The 24,501-nt window shown below is 38.0% G+C and overlaps 1 protein-coding gene across 1 annotated transcript in view; it reads left to right on the forward strand.

Annotated features, from left to right (window-relative positions):
* Positions 1–7,208: 7,208 nt before the first annotated feature.
* NAF1 (nuclear assembly factor 1 ribonucleoprotein) overlaps positions 7,209–24,501 on the forward strand; it is a 58,152-nt gene continuing 40,859 nt past the window's right edge. Inside the window, exons 1-2 of the mRNA XM_080672219.1 lie at positions 7,209–7,708; positions 10,112–10,286. Of these exons, the coding sequence (XP_080528345.1) occupies positions 7,374–7,708; positions 10,112–10,286 (510 nt within the window). The 5' untranslated portion in view covers positions 7,209–7,373. The remainder of the gene's footprint in view (positions 7,709–10,111; positions 10,287–24,501) is intronic.

Consider the following 24,501-nt stretch of genomic DNA (forward strand, 5'->3'; position numbering starts at 1 on the left):
TTGTGGAAAAAAAAAACTAAATAGATTGCTATAGTGCTTAGAATAGTGGCTGACACACAGTTCAGTGCAATGTATGTGTTTGCATTTATTATTATTGCACAGTGGAGGATAGCTCAGGATGCACCCCCTCTGTCAATAGGATCCAAAGGTACTTCATCAAACATGCTTAGCTCCTATTCCCAAGTTCATCAATTAGGTAAGTGATAAGAGAAGGGATGGCTAGAGGTGTTCCTTTCATATTCTCAGTCCTGAGTCATAGAGTCAAAATCTTCACTCTATCAAAACAATGACGTTCTCACTTTGCTGTTCTCTCTTTTCTTATTATTATGGTTTGCTTCCTCATTTTACTTACATTAAAAGTAAAATGGGATTGAAAAATACTAAGAGATTACTAGAAGAGGAAACTGTTAAAGATAGTTGTAGAGTCTAGTTTATATTTAATGGTTCAATAGGTCTCACAGACCTCTTTTAACCTGGAGCACTGAGCCTGCTGTGGAATCTGGCTTGCCAAGAAGGATACAGTCACTCAGCTCACCCCTTCCTCCTTGCTCCATCCGTCATAACCACAGACATGCCTGCTCTGGAGTGTGGATGTGAGGTGAGAGGAGTGGAGTATAGGTGTTTCCCCTAACAACAGGCTCATTCTTGGTATATATTTTTTCTATTCTTTCTGTCCACACTCAAATAAATCTAGTAAAATGTTGTATTCCCTTCTTTCCCTTATGTCTGCAATGCCAAAATCAAACCCATGACCCAGTCTTAGGTTTTAGTATACGAAAATGGGTATAATAGCTTGTCTAAACAGTCACATATCTATTTCTAGTCATTATGTGACAAATCTTAGAAAATCTCATTTCTATTTAAGAAAGGCATCATAGGCTTCTAACTGAACTGAACTGTAAATGTGTCTATTCATGTCTTTTAAAACACCGAAATAAACTAAGATCAATCAGTGTGTCACCTATAAAAAATCCTGAGTTAAATTTTGGAAACAAAAAACAAAGACTTTATATGCCAAAACCGGTTTGGCTCAGTGGATAGAGCGTCAGCCTGTGGACTGAAAGGTCCCAGGTTCGATTCCGGTCAAGGGCACGTAACTTGGTTGCCGGCACATCCCCAGTAGGGGGTGTGCAAGAGGCAGCTGATCGATGTTTCTCTCTCATCGATGTTTCTAACTCTCTATCCCTCTTCCTTCCTCTCTGTAAAAAATCAATAAAATATATTTAAAAAAAAAACAAAAACAAAAAACAAAGACTTTATAAAATGTCATTTCCAGAAAAGGTCTTAAGTTTCAACTTACTGAGTTTTTTATTGTTGTTGTTTTGTGGGTTTGTTGTTGTTTTTTGTTTTGCCACTGAATCCTTTCTTCAAATGAAATCTTACTTGAAATCTAACATGTATAAGAGACCTGGCATGACAATCTCCCCAACTACTCCATTCTCTCCCCCTCAACTTGATTGGCTGATGCACTTGGAGGATTCATCAAGGTCTATTGTGGTGACCATTCATATTTAAAACCGAAATTTTATATTGTGAGTTCCATGACCTTATTAACAGCCTTTTCATTTTGTTGTTGTTTATACCACTTTATTTACAGTGCCCAGCATCTGACACAAAGTTTGTGCTTGGTAAATATTTATTGAATGAATAAGTGAATGAATAGGACTTGGACTAAGTCACACACAGCAAATTGGTGAGGCCGAGGCTTAGTATATAGTGAGTGACTAGATAGACATTGGTGATATTATCAGGATAGGAGATAAAGAAGGACAAGTATGGAGAAAAAGGTGTCGAGATCACTTTTGGATATGAGAGCTTGAGGTACTTATGGGGCATCCAAGTAGAGATATGAACAGACAATGAGCTATTCAGTTTATGCAGCTTAGCCTTGTCCAGCATTTCAATGCCTCTCTCTCTTAAAAGTATTTATTTATTTATATTTAATTAGATTTATTGAGGTGACATTGCTTAATAAGATATAGGTTTCAAGTGTGCAATTCTATGATACATCATCTGTATCTTTAAAAAAAGGCTTTCACTCATTTTACTTTCAAGCACTATGCTACTTTGGGGATGTTTCCAGCCTTCGCATAGTCATCAGGACAGAGTTTTTTAAACTTTAATGTGTAGCAAATCACATAGGGAATCTTGTTAAAATGCAAATTCAGAAGGTAGGGCCTGAGCTTCTACATTTTTAACAAGTTTCCAAGTGATGCACCACCTTTTCCGAGTAGCGAGGCATTGCAAATCAGTGAAAATGGCACTAAGAGCTGGTTAGCATTTTATTTTTTATTTTTGAAAAATTTCACAATCTATATAAGTAAAGACTGGGGAACTTGCAAAATTCTGTTCTTTCTTAAAATAAATTTCTTCTCATAAAGTTTGTTTTTGCACTTTGAAGAATGTTTAGATTTTTTTACATGTTAGCTTTGAAATATAATATGGCTTTTAATTCATAATTTAAGATAAGATCTTTTTAAAAAATTTTTTATTGATTTTAGAGAGAGAGAGAGGGAGAGATAGATACATCAATGGGAGAGAATCAACATCAATCTGCTGGGATCTAGCCCACAACCTGGGCATGAGCCCTGACCAGGAATTGAACTGGGGATTTCTTGGTGCATGGGTTGATGCTAAACCACTGAGTAATACAGGCCAGCCTCAAGATTAAATTCTTAATTTTAATAATAATCCTATAAATTTCTTATTCTTTCAAAGATGTGTGTGTGTGTGTGTGTGTGTGTGTGTGTGTGTGTGTTTTAGGATTTAACCTTAGGTTAAAGATAAGTTTAGCAGCTGTTAGAAATAATGCAGCAGACAGGCAGGCTCTGGAAATAGGTAAATTCAAGACTTTTTTTTAAAAAATATATTTTATTGATATTTTACAGAGAGAGGAAGGGAGAGGGATAGAGAGCTAGAAACATTGATGAGAGAGAAACATCGATCAGCTGCCTCCTGCACACCTCCCACTGGGGATGTGCCCGCAACCAAGGTACATGCCCTTGACCGGAATCGAACCCGGGACCCTTCAGTCCACAGGCCGACGCTCTATCCACTGAGCCAAACCGGTTTCGGCTAAATTCAAGACATTTTGATACATTCAAACACTTAGAAAAAGTAGCAATTGCAAAAAGTGACCTAGTTTAAAGCTGGGCAGAGGTATTGCTATTCAGCTATTCTTATCCTGCATTATAGAGATGATCCCATTCTAAAACAATAGAGATTTTTATTGGAAATCAGTTGCCTTTCTTAGCTATCATTAGATTCATTTAAACTGAATGAATAACTTAGGTATCAGCTGTACCTTTATCTGTAAATAATCTTCCCTTTACTGTGATTGTTTTATAAAAATCTATTATTTGTTTTCCTTTTTTTTATTCAAAAAATTTTAGTCAATAATATGGTAATAACTGGGTAAGGTGCCAGGTGGGTACTGGAAATGCTGAAGGGACTTGATAAATTAGATGACTGTCTAACCACTGTGCTGTGTACCTGAAATTAATACAAAATAATATTGTATGTAAAGTGTAAATGAAAAATAAAAATTTAAAAATATTAATTTTTTTTTTTTTTTAGGATTTGTTATAGTTCTGGATACTGAGAGATACCTGTGAATTAGAAAAAGATCTTGAGTTCATGAAACTTAATTTGTGAGACAACAGAGACAATAAAGAAGTAAATAAATATGATATTTTCATGTGAAGATATGTACTACTTAAAACAAAAAAAAGAGCAATGAGCTAGAGCAGCGGTCGCCAACCAGTGGTCAGTCTGTGAGGTCCGAAAGGTTGAGCTAGAGATTATATTGTGGTAGGGGGCATTCTTAGATCGTGTGGTATGGAAAGCCCTATCTAGGGTATAATGTCTGTGTAGAAATGTAAGTAAAATGAGGAAGCAAACCATAATAATAAGAAAAGAGAGGACAGCAAAGTGAGAATGCCATATGTAAAGAATAAGCTTGGTGTGTTGAAGGAGATCAAAGTCAGTGAGATCAATGGCACAAGGCAGGGAAAAGTGGGAGGAGATGGAAATTGAAATAAGTAGCAGCCAGATCAGGCAGGGTTTTGAAGACCAAAAGCAGGGAGTCTGGATTTTATTCTAAGCATGATGGCAAACATAGGGTGTTCCCCCCAAAGTGTATATGCACTTTGAATGATTATAGAGTCAGTGTTTATTAACATACTGTTAATTTTCAAAATTTAAAAGAATCTACAGAAATGAATAATTTTTTTTTGTCAATGCCTGTTTACAAACTGATGACCATTCTGGTCCAGGCACTGCTGATAACGAGAAGCAATGGAATTGCAAACATCAAGAATCATTTCGTTAGGTATTGGTGGGCCCCCAATTCGTCAACTGTTGCCAGTTTTGTACCATACATTTTATCATTTATGTATCCCATAAAAAAGTCTAGAAGATAAACTTTCTTTGTTCAAAGCTTAGTCTGGCTTCACCCATTACTTCAAATCAGTTAAACCTGAAAAGGAGTGAAAATTCATGTATATACAGTTTGGATAATTATAAATGCAGTGTTTGTACTTCAACTGTGTTTTCAAACTTCCAGTAGTATTTTAGGATGAAATTCCTTTGTTCAAAGTGTAGTCTGGCTGAAAAGAAAGAAACATCAATTGAGCTATCAGCTGTTAAAGTGTGTATACATGTTCTTGGGACACCTTGTATTTATGGTTTTAAACAGAAAATAACATTATCTTATTTATTCTCCCCTATGAGTTCTCCTACATTTTCAGATTAAGAAATTTCATGTTTCTCTTTAAAGGCACAGCTCAAATGTCATACTCATTGTAAAGCTTTCTTTAACTTTCCCAATACTTTTTCTCTTTAGTGTTTCCATTTGTACATTCCACTGCCATAGTAAATGCTTCTACTATAATACATTTCCTTAATAAGGTGTTTATCACCTGTTTCCCACTTGATTTTCCACTAAATTGTTAGTTTCTGTATGCCTAGTTCATAGTGCAGTACCTAGCACACATTAGTAAGCAAATGATTACTAATGAACAAATGAGTATTTGAATTGTTTCCAAACCTATGCTTCTCATCTTAACCTTTCTATCAAATTCCATTCTCAAATGCCTATTGGCATTGCCAACTGACTGTCCAGTTTTCCCTCAAACTCAACATCGCAAACTCATTATCTCATTCCAATTTCATATTTTTTTGTAATATCAACATCTTTCTAATTTCCTTGGTTAGAAAATTTAGAGTACCATGATTCTTCTGATGATGGGGATTTATTTCCTTTATTTCATTGACTCTAGCCAAGGTTCAGAGTTTCATCACTTAATTTTTGAAAAAATGCAATGGACTTTTGGCTGGCTAGAGGTTATTCTGACTCAAATTTATTTTTTATTCAAATTCATACTGCATATCTCTGCAAGAAAATTGTCATTGAAGTCTTATTTTATTCATAAGGTCATGCATTGTTCTATTTATAAAGTATTTTGGCACACTTATTATGTGTATGATATGTGCCCTTCTGTTGTATAAAACTTTAATTAATGTTCATGCGAACTAAGTGAGATAGTATTTTTATCTCCATTTTACAGGTAAGGAATATAAGATTTAGGTATCTTAGGCCACCTGCCCACAATCACAGTTACACCAACAAGGAAATCGTAGAGCTGAGATTTGATCACAGTTCTATTAGCTGGGGATACTGAGCTCTGCTTAATCACTTAATTAGTGAGTAGTATCTCAAGTTTAATTCCTGCTTCTCTTTACAAGATTTCCATGATACGGCCCACCGATCTTAATTTCCTATTATTACTGAACTTGCATCTTCTACTCCACATTTCAAATATCTTTCTAGTTATCTCCTGTGCATTGACCTTTTCACTTCAATTAGATTGTAAGCTCCCTAAAACCACTCTTGTTTTAAATTTCTGTGAAGGGCACAATAAATTCTCATTGAATACAGCAGACCCTCAGTATCTACAGGTTCTGTATCCAAAGATTCCAGGAACCCGGATGGAAAATATTTTAAAAATGCTATATTGTTGCTGACATATACTATGTAGTTAGGCCTATGATGGTTGTGTCTACACTGAACATGTACAAACTTTTTTTTCTTGTCATTATTCCTTAAATGATACAGTATGACAACTATTTACATAGCATTTACATTGTATTAAGTATTATAAGTACCCTACAGATGAATTTTAGTATACAGGAGGATATGTGTAGGCTGTATGCAAAAACTATTTCATTTCATATAAGGGCCTTGAGCATTTCTGGATTTGATATGGGGAGGGGTTGGAATGGGGGCTCCTGGAATAAATCCCCTTCCAGAGGACTGTTATTGATAAAATCGTTAGCACAGTCCTTGACACATATGCATGCTTACTAAATGGTAACAATGATTACTACTACGGGAGGTTCTGATGCATCAAATTGAAGTTCCATAGGAAACCATAAAATTCTGACCCCTACCTCAACCCTAAGAATTTTTTGCTTGTTTTTCTTATGATCTAGAGCCGTGGTTGGCAAATTGCGGCTCGCGAGCCACACGGCTCTTTGGCCCCTTGAGTGTGGCTCTTCCACAAAATACCACGGCCTGGGCGAGTCTATTTTGAAGAAGTGGCGTTAGAAGAAGTTTAAGTTTAAAAAATTTGGCTCTCAAAAGAAATTTCAAGCGTTGTACTGTTGATATTTGGCTCTGTTGACTAATGAGTTTGCCGACCAAACATTAATGTTTTTCCAAGTTAAGTTAGTACACTTCAGTCTCTTCTCACCCTTTTTACCAAGCAGTGTCAACAAGATAGACATCAGTAAGCAGCAACATTTTATCCATCATTACTGAGTTCTTTAATTGGAGGCTACTTTAGAGGAAATAAAAAAAGGAATCATTGTAATTTTTTTGAGGTGAATGGTCAATGTGCTTGCTATCTATCAATCAATTTAACTTAATTTTATGGAGTTTACTAAGTGTCCAAGATTTCCTGGCTCGAGTTTCTGAAGTACAGAGCCTCACACAATCACATCTTCGCTTCGAATACAATTGCCCCAGAGATCCAGCGACAGGACTAGGAGTCTAGCCATCTGACCCTGCAGTTTGAGCTGCATATACTTCCAAAGCGGCAGAGAAAAAAGGTAGCTCAGCGGGGCCAAAAGTCTCCACTCCAAAGGTCCTGCGTTCGGCCCCGCCCCCAGTGAGCGCGGCCGCGTCACGTGACGTCAGACGCTCTCCCGGAAGTGCGGCTGCGGAAACGGTGGGGGCGTGTCTCCGGGTAACCCCGCGTGTGGTTACCGGAGAAACGCGGGAAGTGGGGTCCTGGCACGGTTTTCTCCACGCTTAAGGTTGTTTTAGTTCCAGCGCTAGCGGGTATCCCGGCCGAGGCGTCTGGTGCGACGCCATGGAGGTAGTGGAGGCCGCCGCTGCTCAGCTGGAGACTCTGAAATTCGGCGGCATCGGCTTCGGGGGTGGCCAAGGTGAGGCGGCGCCGTCCCCGGACACCGTTCCTGTCTCAGAGCCACCACCGCCGCCGCCACCGTCGGGTGAGGGGGCCCCAGACACTGGGCAGGACGCGGAGGCTCAACTAGCCGGGGAGCAGCCGCCTGAACTCGCGCTGAGCACCGCCGTCGGCGGGCCAGAAGCGCCTACTGGAGGGACGTGCGTTACCGGCCCGGACGCTGCAGAGCTGGTGCCGACCCCAGACTCCCTGGAGACCTCGGACTCGGATTCTGACAGGTTGGGTGCCTACGGGTCCCGAAGCTGCTGGGAGAGGGCCCGTATGACCGGCTGGAGGAGCCGGGGCCCGCGTGGGCCGGGGCGGGAGGGGAGGTCCCTGGAGTTCCCTGCACACGTGTTGACAAGTAGCTCGGACCGCCCATTTCTGGTTGTTCACTGCAGATCCCTTGGTGAATCTGAGCCAAATAATCTGATCTCTCTTCCCTAAATTCGGTAGTGTAAAAGGTGCTATGCATAAATCGTAGCATTTTCCGTTAAAATATGGAAACCTGAGGATATTGGATTATTTCCTTAATATTTAGTTCGGCGTGTCCCTTTGTGGTTATGACTTGAGTTTCGTGTCAGATCTGACTTTTATTCTTCCATCAAGTTTAACGTGTGTTCTTGTTTTTGAACCAGATGAATTGAAGAGTAGTTAAAGGATTTTATGTTTCCAGATTGGCTCCTGGCAATTTTGTTAATTCTTACAAGCCTTGTGGGGAGCTTTGTGAAATTAGCAAGACACTGTTATTCAGTAGTATTGTAAGCTCTGATTCGGTTTCTTAAGGCCCCCCTTCCCCGCCCCACCCCTTAGTGTGTTTTAAAGATGAAACTTCTGTGGTGGGAGAGGATTTAAGTATGTGGGATGTTCCTTACCCACACTGAACATTGTTTACAAGTATTTCGACTGTGTGGTGTGGGACACCGAACACAGGTGAAGAAAATAGACATGATCCCTGCCCCACATTCTAGTGAGAGGGATGACAAATATGAATAAACATCAATAAATAGAGTTGATGAAAAATTATCGTGAAGGAACAAGCAAGGCACCGATCCTGTAGGACACTATGGCAAGGAACAAGCAAGAGCCCAATCCTGTAGGACACTATGGCCATGTTAAAGTTTTAATTCTAAGTGCTGGCGAAGCTGTTGAAGGGCTTTAGGCAGAGCAATGGAACACTCAGATTAACATTCTAATAAGCTTTGCTCTGCAGAGGAACAATTGAACTGGGTTCAAGAGTAAAAGCTGAGAAGCAAGAGTGGAACTAGTTGAAAGATGTTGCATTGAGTCCATGAGGCGACCATGATTGTGTATGGATTAAATCACATTGATCAGGCTTGCTAATAGATGGTGTCACTGGGCTAGACAAAGAGCCATCAACTGGGTGGACTGTGGTACTCTTTACTAAGATAGGGGTCGGAGACCAATGGGAATGTTTAATTTGGACAGTTAATTTAAGATTTTTCTGACAGTCAATTGGAAATGTCAGGCAAGCAGTAGTAGTATCATGAGTTTAGAGTGTGAAGGACAGTTCTGGGCTGGAGATGTACATTTAAGCATCATGATTTCAGATAAGACTAACTTTTTATTATGGACATTTTCAAACTTGGAAAAAGTAGAGAGTAATATGATGATTGCACATACAGTCATCACTGGATTTAACAGCTTCTAATATTTATCTAACATTTCTAACTTTTTTTAACCTAGTAGATTTAAAGCAAATCTCTGTGAATTTTTTACTATGCATCTCTAATTGATAAAACAGTTTTTACATAACCACTATGTCATTATCAGCCTTAGTAAACTTAATTCTAATTCCTTAATATCATCTAATGCTTGGTTTGTATTTAGATTTTTCTGGTTGTCTGAAGGATTTAACAGTTGATTATTTGAATTAGAATTCAAACAAGGTTCAAACTGTGCATTTGAGTGTTAATGCCTTTCAGGTCTTTTTTAAGTGAAGGTCATATTTAAAGTCATGAAGACAAAAGACTGTACATGGGAGTGGAATACCCCTGTAGCATAGTGCATACCAAAAAATGGAAATTTTTGAGGAAGTGAGTGGGGAACCATGTTAGATGGTGCTGAGAAGTTAAAATGACAGAAAGGTGTCTACTGGACTTGGCAATGTGGAGAATATTGGTGACCTTTTAAGGAGTGATGATGATGGAAGCCAATTTTGGGGTAAAAATGGAGTGAGAAATAAAGGATTAGAGACAGCATGTGTTAACAGTTCTTTTAAGAAATTTTAAGTGGAGAAATGAGTCCATAGCTGGAGGGATTAAACAGAGGTACTACAGAATGTTGGTATGCTGATGGGACTGCTTTGGGATAGAGGGAAAGATTCATAATACAGTAATATCAATGTTTCTCTCTCCTCCTCCCTCCCTTCCACTCTCTCTAAAAAATCAATGGAAACAAATATCCTTCTTGGGTGAGGGTTAAAAAAACAAAAGGGAGTGAAGGGGGTAGTCAGCAAACAAATTTTAAACTTAGAGTAGGGTTACTGGTAACAAGAATTGCTGTGGAAGTCATGGGCTAAAGGAGTTTAGTTCCCAAGTAGATATTTCCTAGTTGAATAAATATATGTTAATGCCATCATGTTACTGTTTTACTAAGTTTAAACTTTTCCTTTCCTACAGTGAAACAGATTCAGATAGTTCAAGCTCTTCCTCTTCCTCATCATCATCCTCTTCTTCCTCTTCCTCTCGAATATTAGTTCCTCCAGTGCTGTCAGATGGAGATGATGATATACAAGTTGAGAAGGAAAATAAGAATTTTCCTCTTATTAAAACAAAAGATGAATTACTTCTTAACGTAAGTACTTAGATTTGTTAATAAACCTAATTTGGATGTTCTAAAATATATTGTGGTACTAATATTGATCTCATTTGCTCTGTATCTGATCCATACATTTGAAAACTTCTCAATTTTATTGGCATACTTTTGCCATGCCTTACTTTTCTTAACTAAAAGGGAGGATTGTCAGACGATTGATCTGGATAATTTCTAAGGTTGCTTCTAACTTTAGCATTTGGTAATTATTCTTCTGGGGTGTTCACTTTAGCTTGCTACTTTCCATTTTTTTCATCTTCCCTAGAAGATATTTCTTATGTAAATTTACAACCTTGCTTTTTTTTCTTTTTTGGTCCGTAAGTCAGAACATTTTGCTCAATTACAATTAAAATCAATCTTTTAATTGACTTGTACTAAGAAACATAGAAATTGAAATTAAATGGTTGAGTTTATTAGGATTTCTACTGGAGTTTTTGAAGTGTTTTTGTTATCACAGTAAGAGAAAACTTGTTTATTATAGAATGGTGTTTTTTGGCATTTAATAGGTTTTGTTTGTAAGGTTAGCTCTTGTATGGTTATTTTCTCTTAAACTGTAAGCTCTCCCAAGGAGGAGGATGGTAGTCTGGTGGTGGGAACCTCAAGTGGGACATCTCAGAATTTTAGAACATAGGCTACATTGTCACATTTATTCTCTCCACTCTCGCATGTCCTTTGTTATTATTAGAGATTTTTCAGTATTTAATGATCACTAATGATAATTATTACATAACAAGTGAGTGAAATAGTTTACTGCAAAATTTGAGGGAAAAAATTGAAAATCCTAGAGGCTGTTGGGCACCTTTTCATGACTGAATTCAACTAATATTGTTTCTTTTTCTCCACACACAATAAAAATTATCATCTTACTTATGCTTATATATTTAAAACCCTTGGGTGCTTATGCAACTTCATTAGTGGTTCATGTTTTAATCCTGCAATCATTGACATCGGTGGTCTTTTTACACAAAGGCTCTCCCAACTGACTATTTTCTGAAAGTACTGGGAGAATTGTGTGATCTTTCCCCTGTATCTTGCTCTTCTTTACACCTAAGTTTTCTCTTAGAGTACAAAAATCAACAAATAAAAGACCACAGTACTTTTGTATATGTATGTATATTGTCTTAAATTTTCTTTTTTTTTTTTTTTTTTTTTTTTTTTTTTAAATATATTTTATTGATTTTTTACAGAGAGGAAGAGAGAGGGACAGAGAGTTAGAAACATCGATGAGAGAGAGACATCGATCAGCTGCCTCCTGCACGCCCCCCACTGGGGATGTGCCCGCAACCCAGGTACATGCCCTTGACCGGAATCGAACCTGGGACCCTTCAGTCCGCAGGCCGACGCTCTATCCACTGAGCCAAACCGGTTAGGGCTGTCTTAAATTTTCTTACTAGATCTGTAATACTTGTCTTGGGACTATCTTGAAATTTAATACAAAATCTTAGAATACTTATTATTTTTCTAGATAGAATGACTATATTTTCATCAGAAATTCAAAAAGGGTCCAGGGCCACAAAGAGGCTAGGAACCACGTTCTTTGACAGACTAAGTTTATATTTGATCTTTATAGCTTCTGTAATGCCCAGAAGAGTGCTATACAGGTAATGGGTTCTCAGTCAGTAGTAATAGAATGAATAATGAATGGATAGGTGTCTTTCATTCATTCTTAAACTATTATAGCACACCTGCCATATGCTAGGTGCTATAATTAAGACCCATCCAGTTTCTGCTTTCATAGTGTTTGTGGAGAAAAACAGACAATAAATAAAGAAGAGACAAATGAATTTAATTATGGGAAGTGTTAATGAATTGTGTGAGTGTATGTTTGGCTCATATCAGAAAATTACATTTTTGATGGGAATATATGTTAGCTTTTAAAACTTGGAACAATGGCTTGTTCTTTCCTTTTTGTGCCAGTACTGAGGGATTTTTGGGACGGATGGAAGAGCAATTATAGTCTTTACTTTTCAATTTTGTATTCTTTTTTTTAACATCACAATATGCTTTCAAAGGCATTTTGCATTGTGCTCACATTCCCTTAAATGTTGTTCCCAAGGGTTCTCAAACTCTAGTCCAACCAAAATCTCTGGGTAGAGGCAGACAGTTTGGTGAAAAAACACAGGTGGGGGTAGGAGGCAGTGAAAGGAGAAAGTAGCCTTCCAGTTAAAGATCAGCCCTCAGTTTAAAGTAACATATTTTGCTCAAGAGCTTTTTATTTTATTTATTTACATATATTTTTATTGATTTCAGAGAGGGAGAGAGATAGAAACATCAATGATGAGAGAAAATCATTGATTGTCTGCCTTCTGCAGGCCTCCTACTGGTGCTCGAGCCTGCAACCCGGGCATGTGCCCTTGACTGGAATCAAATGTGGGACCCTTCAGTCCGCAGGCCGACACTCTACCCACTGAGCCAAACCAGCTAGGGCCAGCCCTCATTTTAAAGGTTAGCTTCGGGCAGGTTGGCCTGAGGTGGAGTCATGGTCAGAAGGAGAAGCAATTTTGTATCTTGACTAGCTGTTCACTTTATATTTACACAAATAAACTTACTAGAAGTTCTTGGTCCTTTAGACCACTCTGTTGCTGCAGATAGAGGAATGAGTTCCCTGGTATGCCCTAAATTATTTGACTTAGAGCTCTAAAAGAGTGTATTAGGAACTCTCAAGTTCAAGGAAGAGAAAGACTTGGACCCTATTACCAAGGATGGTTTGGCTACAGTATTCAGTATCTTTAAGACTGTTTTCTCTGTTGCTCAGTAGGTGTTTCTCCGTGGGCCTGACAGTTTGGCCACTGATTCTCCTGTATGAAAGTCATGGGAAGGACTTGTACTGGTTTACCTGGGGCCTGGTACCCAGCCCTGAACAAATTACTGAGGCTAGTGGAATGATTATCTCCACTGCTTGGGCATGATTCATAAGTCCTGTGTGTGTGGGAGAGTATGTAGGAAAGCGTGTACTTGAGAGAAAGTACATGGGCGAGTGTGTGGGCCGAAGTGAATAAGAGCAGTTGATAGGAAGGGAGTATGAATGTGTGTATATTTTGAGGAGGGTAGGAATTGAGTGGATGGTATCAACCCCACGCAGACCACAGGAATGGGTTCTCTGTCACAGGAAAGGGAGGATTATATCCATTTCAGAAGGGGATCTGTCAGGCAGTAATAGTAGTTATCTACTACTATAGAGGAAAAAGGGAAACTCTTGGAAGAAGTTATCACATATGACTTAAGTTGCAGTCTTGTAGTTGTGAACAAGAGAGACTCAAATTACTTCGAGAGAGGAGGGATTTGCTCTAAACTTGCATTGGAGAGCCATTAAGAATAAGGGCAGCTGTGGATAACGCCCTAGGAAGAGTTTACTGTTTTGTTATAACTCTAGCTGGTGTTGTATGTGCTGTTTTGTTCAGGTCTCGTGGTATAGTAAACACCAGCTAGAGTTAGTGCTAACAAAATATACTTTCTACAGAAAAGTAATGAAATATTCTATCCATGTTGCCTTTGCTTAAAGGTAATCATAAATTAAAATGGGCCAAGAAGTTAAGCAATTTTTGCGCTTGTGCTGGATCTTTAGAGATCTCTAGAACATAGACATGCCCAGTTTAACCCGGTTTTATGTCCTGCCTCTTTATAAAGTGTCTCATTCTAGGCAGGTATCTATTGTTCTTCAGACATGCTGAGCTTAATTTTTACCTCCATTTAGTCTGTTTCTCAAGCAGGAATGTTGCCTCCTTGGATCAGGCTTATTAAACCTTTTCTGTTGGAAATTTATATGCTGCTGATTTACTACTAGCTCTTGCAGAACTTCAAGTATAAGTATGTGGAAATATATGGGCAAAATAACCTCGAGATTGTTCATTTAGAATTAAACTTTAGATAGTTGCAACAGTCCCTTGGCAAGATTTGGTTATAACTTGAATGAAAAGCAGGGGTAAGGAGAAGAGGAAAAGAGGGATTAGTCACTTAGGGTAGTAAACACACAATGCAATATACAGATGATGTATTATAGAATTATATACCTGAAACTTGTATAATTTTATTAACCAGTGTAATCCAATAAATTCTGTTTGAAAAAAAAGGAGTAGTTAACTATAGAAGCAGTGGTGAGGAAGAGTCTTCATTGGCTCTTTTCATAATGCCGTAATTACATAATATATGACATTAAATATTATCAAGTTGAGTTACGCTTTTATTATTTACTTAAACATATACCCTTCTTTAATGCTGAGAAGGTTTATTTATAACCTATACAGTAAATGTAAAACAACATACATATTATGGCCTTGGAACTACATTAAACCACATAGGGTTTATTTCATGTTTCAGTGAATTGGAGAATTAGATTAGTTTTGAAAAATGTTCTTAGCAATTTATGCCTTGAGCTCTTCATTCAGATTAATTGGATATCACTAAAAACTTGGAATCATAAAAGCATTTATGGGATTGTGATATTTCAAAGCCTGAATCAGAAATGAATTTAGAGCAGTGGTTCTCAACCTTTCTAATGCTGCCACCCTTTAATACAGTTTCTCATGTTGTGGTGACCCCCAATCATAAAATTATTTTCGTTGCTACTTCATAACTGTAATTTTGCTACTGTTAATGAATCGTAACGTAAATAATCTGTGTTTTCCGATAATCTTAGGCGACCCTGCTAGCGGTTCTCAACCTGTGGTTCGTGAAACTAACCTCCTTGTTAGTTTCCTATATAATAAAAGCGTACTATGCAAATTGTCTGACAAAGGTGCGGGGTGGGGCTGGCCAGGGGAAGGGAGGGAGGCCCTGGCTGGCGGAAGCAGCAATCAACCAGGGGAAGGGAGGGAGGCCCCAGCCAGCAGCCGTCAGCCACTGGGGACCCTACCAGTGTACAAATTTCACGCACTGGGCCTCTAGTCAAATATAATGCTAGAATTCATCATTTTATTGAGATGGATTATAATTATATTTTACTTTTATATTTATGTGTCAATTTTTGGAGGTATTATGAAATTTTTTTCTGTTACAGTAATTTTGGAAAAAAACAGGATGAGAGCATTGTATTTATTTTTAAAAAGAAAAATATAAAGACACTACAAAGAAGTGTGACTTTATTTTTATTGGTTTTTTTTAAATAGTTATTTTTTTTTATTGTTTATAGTATTACATATATTAGTACATATATCTACTTTTTTTCCCCCATTGACCTTCCCCCAGCCTCCCCTATCCCCAGTCGCATGCCTTCATCCCACCCCCCCCACCCCATTATCTTGTGTCCATTGGGGTGCTTATATACATGCATACAAATCCTTTGGTTGATCTATTTCCCTCCCTCCCCAACACTCCCCAGCCTTCCCGCTGTAATTTGACAGTCTGTTCAGTGCTTTACTGACTCTGTACCTATCTTTTTATTCATCAGGTTTAATGTTCTTTATTTTCCATAAATGAGTGAGATCATGTGGTATTTTTCTTTCATTGCCTGGCTTAATTCACTTAACATAATGCTCTCCAGGTCCATCCATGCTGCTGCAAATGGTAAGAATTCCTTCTTTTTTATAGCAGTGTAGTATTCCATTGTGTAGATATACCATAGTTTTCTAATCCACTCATCTACTGATGGGCATTTAGGCTGTTTCCAAATCTTAGCTATGGTGAATTGTGCTGCTATGAACACAGGGGTGCATATATCCTTTCTGATTGGTGTTTCTAGTTTCTTAGGATATATTCCTAGAAGTGGGATTACTGGGTCAAATGGGAGCACCCTTTTTAGTGTTTTGAGGAAACTCCATACTCTTCTCCACAGTGGCTGAACCAGTGTACATTCCCACCAGCAGTGCACGAGGGTTCCCTTTTCTCCACATCCACGTCAGCACTTGCCATTTGTTGATTTGTTGATGATTGCCATTCTGACAGGTGTGAGATGGTACTGCATTGTCGTTTTGATTTGTATCTCTAGGATAATTAGTGACTTTGAGCATGTTTTCATGTGTCTCTTGGCCTTCCTTCTGTCATCTTTCGAAACGATTCTATTTAGGTCCATTGCCCATTTTTTTATTGGATCATTTATCTTCCTTTTATTATGTTGTATAAGTTGCTTGTAGATGTTGGAGATTAAACCATTATCAGTGATAACATTTGCAAATATGTTCTCCCATACAGTGAGCTTTCTTGTTGTTCTGTTGATGGTTTCTTTTGCTATAAAAAAGCTTTTTATTTTGATGTAGTCCCATTTATTTATTTTCTCTTTAGCTTCCATTGCCCTAGGAGCAGTATCGGTGAAGAAATTGCTTTGGCATATGTCTGAGATTTCTCTGCCTGTGGATTCCTCTAGTATTTTCATGATTGCCAGTCTTATGTTTAAGTCCTGTATACAATTTGAGTTAATTTTTGTGTATGGTGTAAGGTGGTGGTCTAGTTTCATTTTTTTACATTTATCTGTCCAGTTTTCCCAATACCATTTATTGAAGAGACTGTCTTGACTCCATTGTATGTTCTTGCCTCCTTTGTCAAATATTAATTGAGCATAGTGGTTTGGGTCGATATCTGGGTTCTCTATTCTATTCCATTGGTCTATATGTCTGTTCTTGTGCCAGTACCAGGCTGTTTTGAGAACAGTGGCTTTGTAATACAGCTTGAAATCTGGTATTGAGATCCCATCTACTTTGTTCTTCTTTCTCAGGATTGCTGTGGCTATTCGGGGTCTTTTTTTATTTCAGATGAATTTTTGGAGAATTCTTTAAAGGTCTGTGAAATATGCCGTTGGTATTTTAATGGGGAGTGCACTGAATTTATAGATTGCTTTGGGTAGTATGGACTTTTTAATGATGTCTATTCTACCAATCCATGAACATGGTATGTTCTTCCATCTGTTTACGTCTTCCTCTATCTCTTTTTTCAGTGTCCTGTAGTTTTCCGCATGTAGGTCTTTTACCTCCTTATTTAAGTTTATTCCTAGGTATCTTAATTTTTATGGTGCAATGGTAAATAGGATTACTTTTTTAGTCTCTGTTTCTGTAAGTTCACTATAGGTGTATAGAAATGCCATAGATTTCTTGGCGTTAATTTTGTATCCTGCTACATTGCCGAATTCATTTATTAAATCTATTAACTTTTTGAGGGAGTCTTTCAGGTTTTTTATGTACAATATCATGTCATCTGCAAATAAGGACAACTTTACTTCTTCTTTTCCAATTTGGATGCCTTTTATTTCTTCTTCTTGTGTGATCACAATGGCTAGTACTTCCAGTACTATGTTGAACAGGAGTGGTGAGAGTGGGCATCCCTGTCTTGTTCCTGTTCTTAGGGGGAATGGTTTTAGTTTTTGCCCATTGAGTATGATGTTGGCTGTGGGTTTATCATATATAGCTTTTATTATGTTGAGGTATGAACCTTCTATTCCCACCTTGTTGAGAGTTTTTTATCAAGAAAGGGTGTTGGATTTTGTCCAATGCTTTTTCTGCATCAATTGATATGACTATGTGATTTTTATATCTCAATTTGTTTATGTGATGTATCACGTTAATATATTTGCGGATATTGTACCATCCTTGCATTCCTGGGATAAATCCTACTTCGGCATGGTGTATGATCTTTCTGATATACTGCTGGATCCGATTTGCTAGAATTTTGTTGAGGATTTTGGCATCTATGTTCATGAGGGATATTGGCCTGTAATTCTCTTTCATTGTTTTGTCTTTACCTGGTTTTGGTATTAGGATGATGCTGGCTTCATAGAAGGAGCTTGGAAGTGTTTCTTCCTCTTGAATTTTTTGGAATAGTCTAAGGAGTATAGGTTTTAGTTCTTCCTTGAATGTTTGGTAAAACTCCCCTTTGAAGCCGTCTGTCCCCAGGTTTTTGTTTGCTGGAAGTTTTTTGATGACTGCTTCAATTTCTTCCATAATTATTGGCCTATTGAGATGTTTAGATTCTTCCTGATTGAGTTTTGGAAGGTTATATTTTTCTAAGAATATGTCCATTTCCTCCAGGTTGTCCAGTTTGTTGGAACAGAGTTGTTCGTAGTATTTTTTAACAATCCTTTGTATTTTTGTGTGGTCTGTTATTTCACCTCTTTCATTTCTGATTTTGTTTATTTGGGTCCTCTCTCTTTGCTTCTTGGTGAGCCTGGCTAGAGGTTCATCAATCTTGTTTATCCTTTCAAAGAACCAGCTCTTGGTTTTGTTGATCTTTTGTATTCTTTTTTTGGTCTCAATGTCGTTTATCTCCGTTCTGATATTTATTATTTCCTTCCTTCTGCTTACTCTGGGCTTTTCTTGTTGCTCTCTTTCTAACTCTTTGAGTTGTAGGCTTAGGTAATTTATTACCATTGTTTCTTGTTTTATGCAGTAGGCTTGTAGAGCTATGAACTTCCCTCTCAAGACTGCTTTCGCTGTGTCCCATTGATTTTGGATTGTTATGTTTTCATTGTCATTTGTTGCCATGATGTTTTTTATTTTTTCCTTGATCTCTCTGGTAACCCAGTCGTTGTTTAATAGCATGCTGTTTAGTCTCCATGTGTTTGATTTTTTTGGATTGTTTTATTGTAATTGAATTCCAGTTTTATGCCACAGTGATCTGAGAAGATGCTTGATATGATTTCTATCTTCATAAATTTGAAGAGACTTTGCCTATGACCCAACATATGGTCTATCTTTGAAAATGACCCATGTGCACTTGAGAAGAATGTATATTCTGTGGCTTTGGGGTGAAATGTTCTGAAGATGTCAGTTCCATCTGGTCTAGTGAGTCATTTAGGATTGATGTTTCTTTGCTGATTTTTTGTTTAGAGGATTTGTCCAATGGTGATAGTGGGGTATTAAAGTCTCCTACTATGATTGTATTGCTGTCAATCTCTCCCTTGATATCTTCCAGGAGGTTTTTTTTTTATGTATTTGGGTGCTCCTGTATTGGGTGTGTATATGTTTACCAGAGTTATTTCTTCTTGTTGGATTGTTCCCTTTAGTATTATGAAGTGGCCTTCCTTATCTCTTGTTATGTCCTTCACTTTGAGATCTAATTTGTCAGATAAAAGTATTGCTACCCCAGCTTTTTTTTCATTTCCATTCGCCTAAAAAATCTTTTTCGTCCCTTTACCCTCAGTGTGTGCATCTTTTTTTCTGAGGTGGGTTTCTTTTAGACAGCAGATATATGGGTCGTGTTGTCTTATCCAATCTGTTACCCTATGTCTTTTGATTGGGGTATTTAATCCATTTACATTTAAAATTATTATTGATAGGTACTTATTTGTTACCATTTTTATTCTTTACTCCTCTGTTCCTTCTTTGCTTCCTATTTCTTTTTTTTTACAGCAGACCCTTTAGCATTTCTTGCATTGCTGGTTTGGTGGTAATAAATTCCCTTAGTCCTTTTTTGTCTGTGAAGCTCCTGATTTCACCTTCAATTTTCATTGATAGCCTTGCTTGGTACAGTATTCTTGGATTCAGACCCTTCCTTTGCATGACTTTGTATATTTCATTCCATTCCCTTCTGGCCTAATGAGTTTCTATTGAGAAATCAGTCACTAGTCTGATGGGGGTTCCTTTGTAGGTAACTTTCTCTCTCTGGCTGCTTTTAAGATTCTCACTTTGTTGTTGGTGTTTGCCAATTTAATTATGATGTGCCTTGGTGTCGGTCTTTTGGGGTTCATTTTGCTTGAGACTCTGTGAGCTTCTTGGATTTGTGTGGGTTTTTTCTTCCCCATATCAGGGAAGTTTTCTGTCATTATTTCTTCAAACATGTTTTCTATTTCTTGCTCAGTTTTCTCTCCTTCTGGAACCCCTATTATGTGGATGTTGTTTTGTTTCGTGTTGTCTCAAAGTTCCCTTAGGCTCTCCTCCTTCCTTTTAATTTTTTTTTTCTAGAAGTTGCTCTGCTTGGGTATTTTTTCCTACCTTGTCTTCTAGCTCACTGATGCGGTCCTCTGCTTCTTCTAGTCTACTGTTGATGCTTTCTATTGAGTTCTTTACAGCAGCGATGTCATTTTTCATTTCTTCTTGGTTCTTCTTCATTTCCTCTTGGTTCTTACTCATATTGTCGAATTTGTCTTCCATTCTTTTCAGTCACCTTATGACCATTTCTCTGAATTCTTTCTCTGGCAGGTTGCTTGCCTCTATTTCATTTACTTCTTTTTCTGGTGATGCCTGCTTTTCTTTCATATGCAGGCTGTTACTTTGTCTCCCTATGGTCTCTCTTCTATGGGTATCTGGTTATGTAGTTCTCTCTCTCCAACAAACACTCCCCGTGTGACTCTCAGCTGCTCTTTCTATCTGCTCCGGGACAAGGCTCGGGACAAATCTGTCTATTCCGCCGCCATTTTTTTCTCCCTATTTTAATGTTGACAGTTATTATAGATGTCCCCCAATTTCTCCCCCTTCCTTTGCCTACCTCCTCCCAACCCTCGCCCGCCCCAGGCCTTTACCACACTATTGTCTGTGTCCATTGGCTACCATGCATATCCTATATAATAAAAGTCTAATATGCTAAATGTCCCGGTGTCCATTCAACCAATTAAAGCATAATATGCTAATGATATGCTAAGGCCACTCAACCACTCGCTGTGATGTGCACTGACCACCAGGGGGCATTTAGTTGACCATTCGCTATGACGTGCACTGACCATCAGGGGGCAGACACTCTGACCAGTAGTTTAGTTTGCTGCTGAGGTCCGGCCAATTGGGACTGAGCTAGACAAGCCGGACATGCCCTGGAGCCCTCCCGCCGTCCCTCCCCAGCTGGCCAACCTCCCCACATCCCTCCCCGGTCCAGATCGTGCATCTGTGGGGTCCCTTGGCCCGGCACCCTGGTGCACCATCTCGCAATCCGGAACGCTACGGGGGATGTTGGAGAGCCAGTTTCGGACCAATCCCACAGGCCAGGCCGAGGGATCCCACTGTTGCACGAATTCGTGCACTGGGCCTCTAGTATGTATATAAATTCTTGATTGATCTCATACTGTCTCCCTATTCCTCCCTTCTGAGATATATCAGAGTGTTCCACAAACTCATGCCTCTGGATCTATTTTATTAGGCAGTGTATTATGTTCATTAGATTTCACATATAAGTGAGATCATGTGATAGTTGTCTTTTTCTAGGTGGCTTCACTCAGCATAATATTCTTCGAGTCCATTCATGCTGTCAACAAAGGATAAGAAATCAGTCTTTTTTACAGCTGTATAGTGTTCCATTGTGTAAATGTACCACAGCTTTTTCTATCCACTCACCTACTAATGGGCACTTGGTCTGTTTCCAGATCTTACAAGTAGCTATTATAAGTAAAGCTGCTATGAACATAGGGTTATATATATTCTTTCTGATTGGTGTTTCAGGCTTAGGTTATTTTCATAGAAGTGGGATTGTTGGGTCAAATAGTAGTTCCATTTTTAATTTTTTGAGTAAATTCCATACTTTTTTCCATAGTGACTGCACCAATCTTCATTCTCACCAGCAATGTACTAGCGTTCCCTTTTTTTCACATCCTTGCCAGCACTTGTTGTTTGTTGATATATTGATTGTGGCCATTCTGGTAGGTCAGAGGTGATAGCTCATTGTAGTTTTAATTTGCGTCTCCCTGATGATTAGTGATACTGAGCACTTTTCATGTGTCTATTGGTCATCTGTATGTCCTCTTTGGAGAAGTGCCTATGTTTAAATTGGGTTGTCTTCCTTTTGTTGAGTTGTATGAGTTCTTTATATGTTTTTGGAAATTAACCTCTTATCAGTTGTGGCAAGTATGTTTTCCCATCCAGTGGGTTCCCTTTTCATTTTGATGATGGTTTCTTTTGCTGTGCAAAAGCTGTTTTGTTGATGTAGTCCCACTTGTTTATCTTGCCCAACTTTTTTTAGATGAAAATATTTAATGGGCTAGTCTTAATCTGAGTTTAGTGTTATATACAATAGAGTAATTAATGGGGGCAATTAATTACTTAGCTAAAGAAATAGCTGAATTTCATGAAATGTTGTAAAGGTATTTTTCCTGAAGAAGTTGATGAATTAGACTGTTACATGTGATCATAGTAATCCATTCTTTTATCCAATATGTTTTATCAGTTATAGGGGGAAAACAAGTTTCTAATAATGCTCTCAGTATTCCAGGGATTGGATCCTACTTTCCAACCATATCTGAAAAGTGAAGGCATACCTAATAGCATCAGGTAATTGGCAGCCACATCCATGTCCTCTATTCTTAAGTAAAATGAGAAAAGTGGTCAAATAATTTCATTCTGCTTTCCTCACTTTTAAAAATTCTCTCCAAACCAGCAACCTAGTTGCCATTTGGAGTGATTCCTTTCCCAATACCCCCTGCTGCTGCCCTTTTTTATATTTGTGAGTGAAAACCCAAATCAACGTTCTTTAAATAATTTTGCCTCAGATTACTGATTCTTTTTCCCCTCACAAAATAATATGCCTTCAGAGAGCTAGGGAAGTATGAATGTCATCTTTTCAGAAAGCCACTTTTGACCCATTAGCATTGGCTCCTTCAATTTTTGTGCTGGAAGATGTAGATACCCATTTTTTGATGGGTGTATCTACAATTTAATTTTTAATAGGGTGGAATTTTAATGTTATTTGCTACTACTCATTTGAATATATTGCTTAACTGAACAATCTTGTAGACCATGTAGATGTTTGATAATTAGGATACAATAGTATAACACAGGCAATAATTGGTCTTTCATGGATTTTTCAGAAGTGTAGGTTGGATCTTGCATTTCTTTAGTACTATAGATATCAGTATCTATTATTACAGAATCATAGTCATTTTGTTGGGGTCTCATATATAATTATATTTTTATTCTCTTATTACATGCTATTAAATTTTTTAATTTCATTATTAGCCATTTTTATGAACTATTCAGAATTTTTGCTTAGTTTCTTCACTATTTATAAGGAAACTGATACCCAGAAAGTGATTTGCCTAAGTGAGGAGGATCAGATCTCTAGTAATATCGAGGTTCCAGTCTGTTATATTTTTAGTACTTAGGGAGATGTGCTCAGTAATATTGTAATTTGATCATTTAAATTTCTGATTATTTGGTTTCTGACTAATCTACACTAATAAAAGGGTAATATGCTAATTAGGCCAGGAGATCTTCCGGATGTCCTTCTGGACAAAGCCATGGTGGTGGGGCCGAGGCAGAGGTGGTTGGGGTGATCAGGCCATCAGGGGAGGGCAGTTGGGGGCAATCAGGCCAGCGGGGCTGGGGGTAGTTGGGGGTGAGCCGGCTGGCAGGGAGTACAGTTGGGGGCGATCAGGCCAGCAGGCAGAGTGGTTAGGGGTGATCAGGCAGGCAGGCAGGCAGGCAGGCAGGTGAGTGGTTAGGAGCCAGCGGTCCCGGATTGTGAGAGGGATGTCTGACTGCCGGTTTAGGCCCAATCCTTGCAGTCAGATATCCCCCAAGGGATCCCAGATTGGAGAGGGTGCAGGCCAGGCTGAGGGACACCCCCCCCCTCCGTGCACAAATTTCGTGCACTGTGCCACTAGTAATGTATATTTTGCACATCTTATCATGTGAAGGATGATTGTATCATCTAATAAAAACGTTCTAAAATTGTATTTGCTTGGGCCATATTGCCTCTTAATAAAGCCTTTGACTTGGAACTATAGAGCATCTAGGAAAATTAATTGGTTTACTTTACTATGTTGAATTCCAGTAGTTCATTTGCCAAATACTATGATGTGTCTGGGGATTTTTTTTCCTATATGGCCTTTTCTTTTGCTGATGATATGAATGAAATATTTTTCTTCTTTCATTTGCTTACTCTTTGTTATTATTGTATATAGAAGTGTTGAATATGTCCAAAAAATTATTTCTACTCTTGATATTTGAGTCTGTAAACATGTTAATTTTATTTAAATGATAGCATAGATATTTATCTATGCAGGTACTACTGTACATCAAAAACATACTTAGTTTCATTTTAATTTTGGGAACTAATAATTATGAAAATAGATGTTTATCACAAATCTTTGTTTCCCAAGTGGAATTATTGGGTTAGCATTAAGACTTCATAGTCATATGGTGTATACTGTTATAATGTGGTCTTAAAATTATACCTGTATTAGTGACTGAAAATAGATTGGTGCTATTCATACCTTCTTAAGTCTTTGTCTTATGCTACTGAGTACTTGAAATGTGGCTAGTGTGACTAGAGAGTGCATTTTAAATTTTAATTAAATAAATTAAATAAATATAGTGTCTAGTATGGGTAAGCAGAATAAAATTAGTTTTTCCCA

Source organism: Plecotus auritus (genome assembly GCF_963455305.1).
Source record: "Plecotus auritus genome assembly, chromosome: 6".
NCBI lineage: Eukaryota > Metazoa > Chordata > Mammalia > Chiroptera > Vespertilionidae > Plecotus > Plecotus auritus.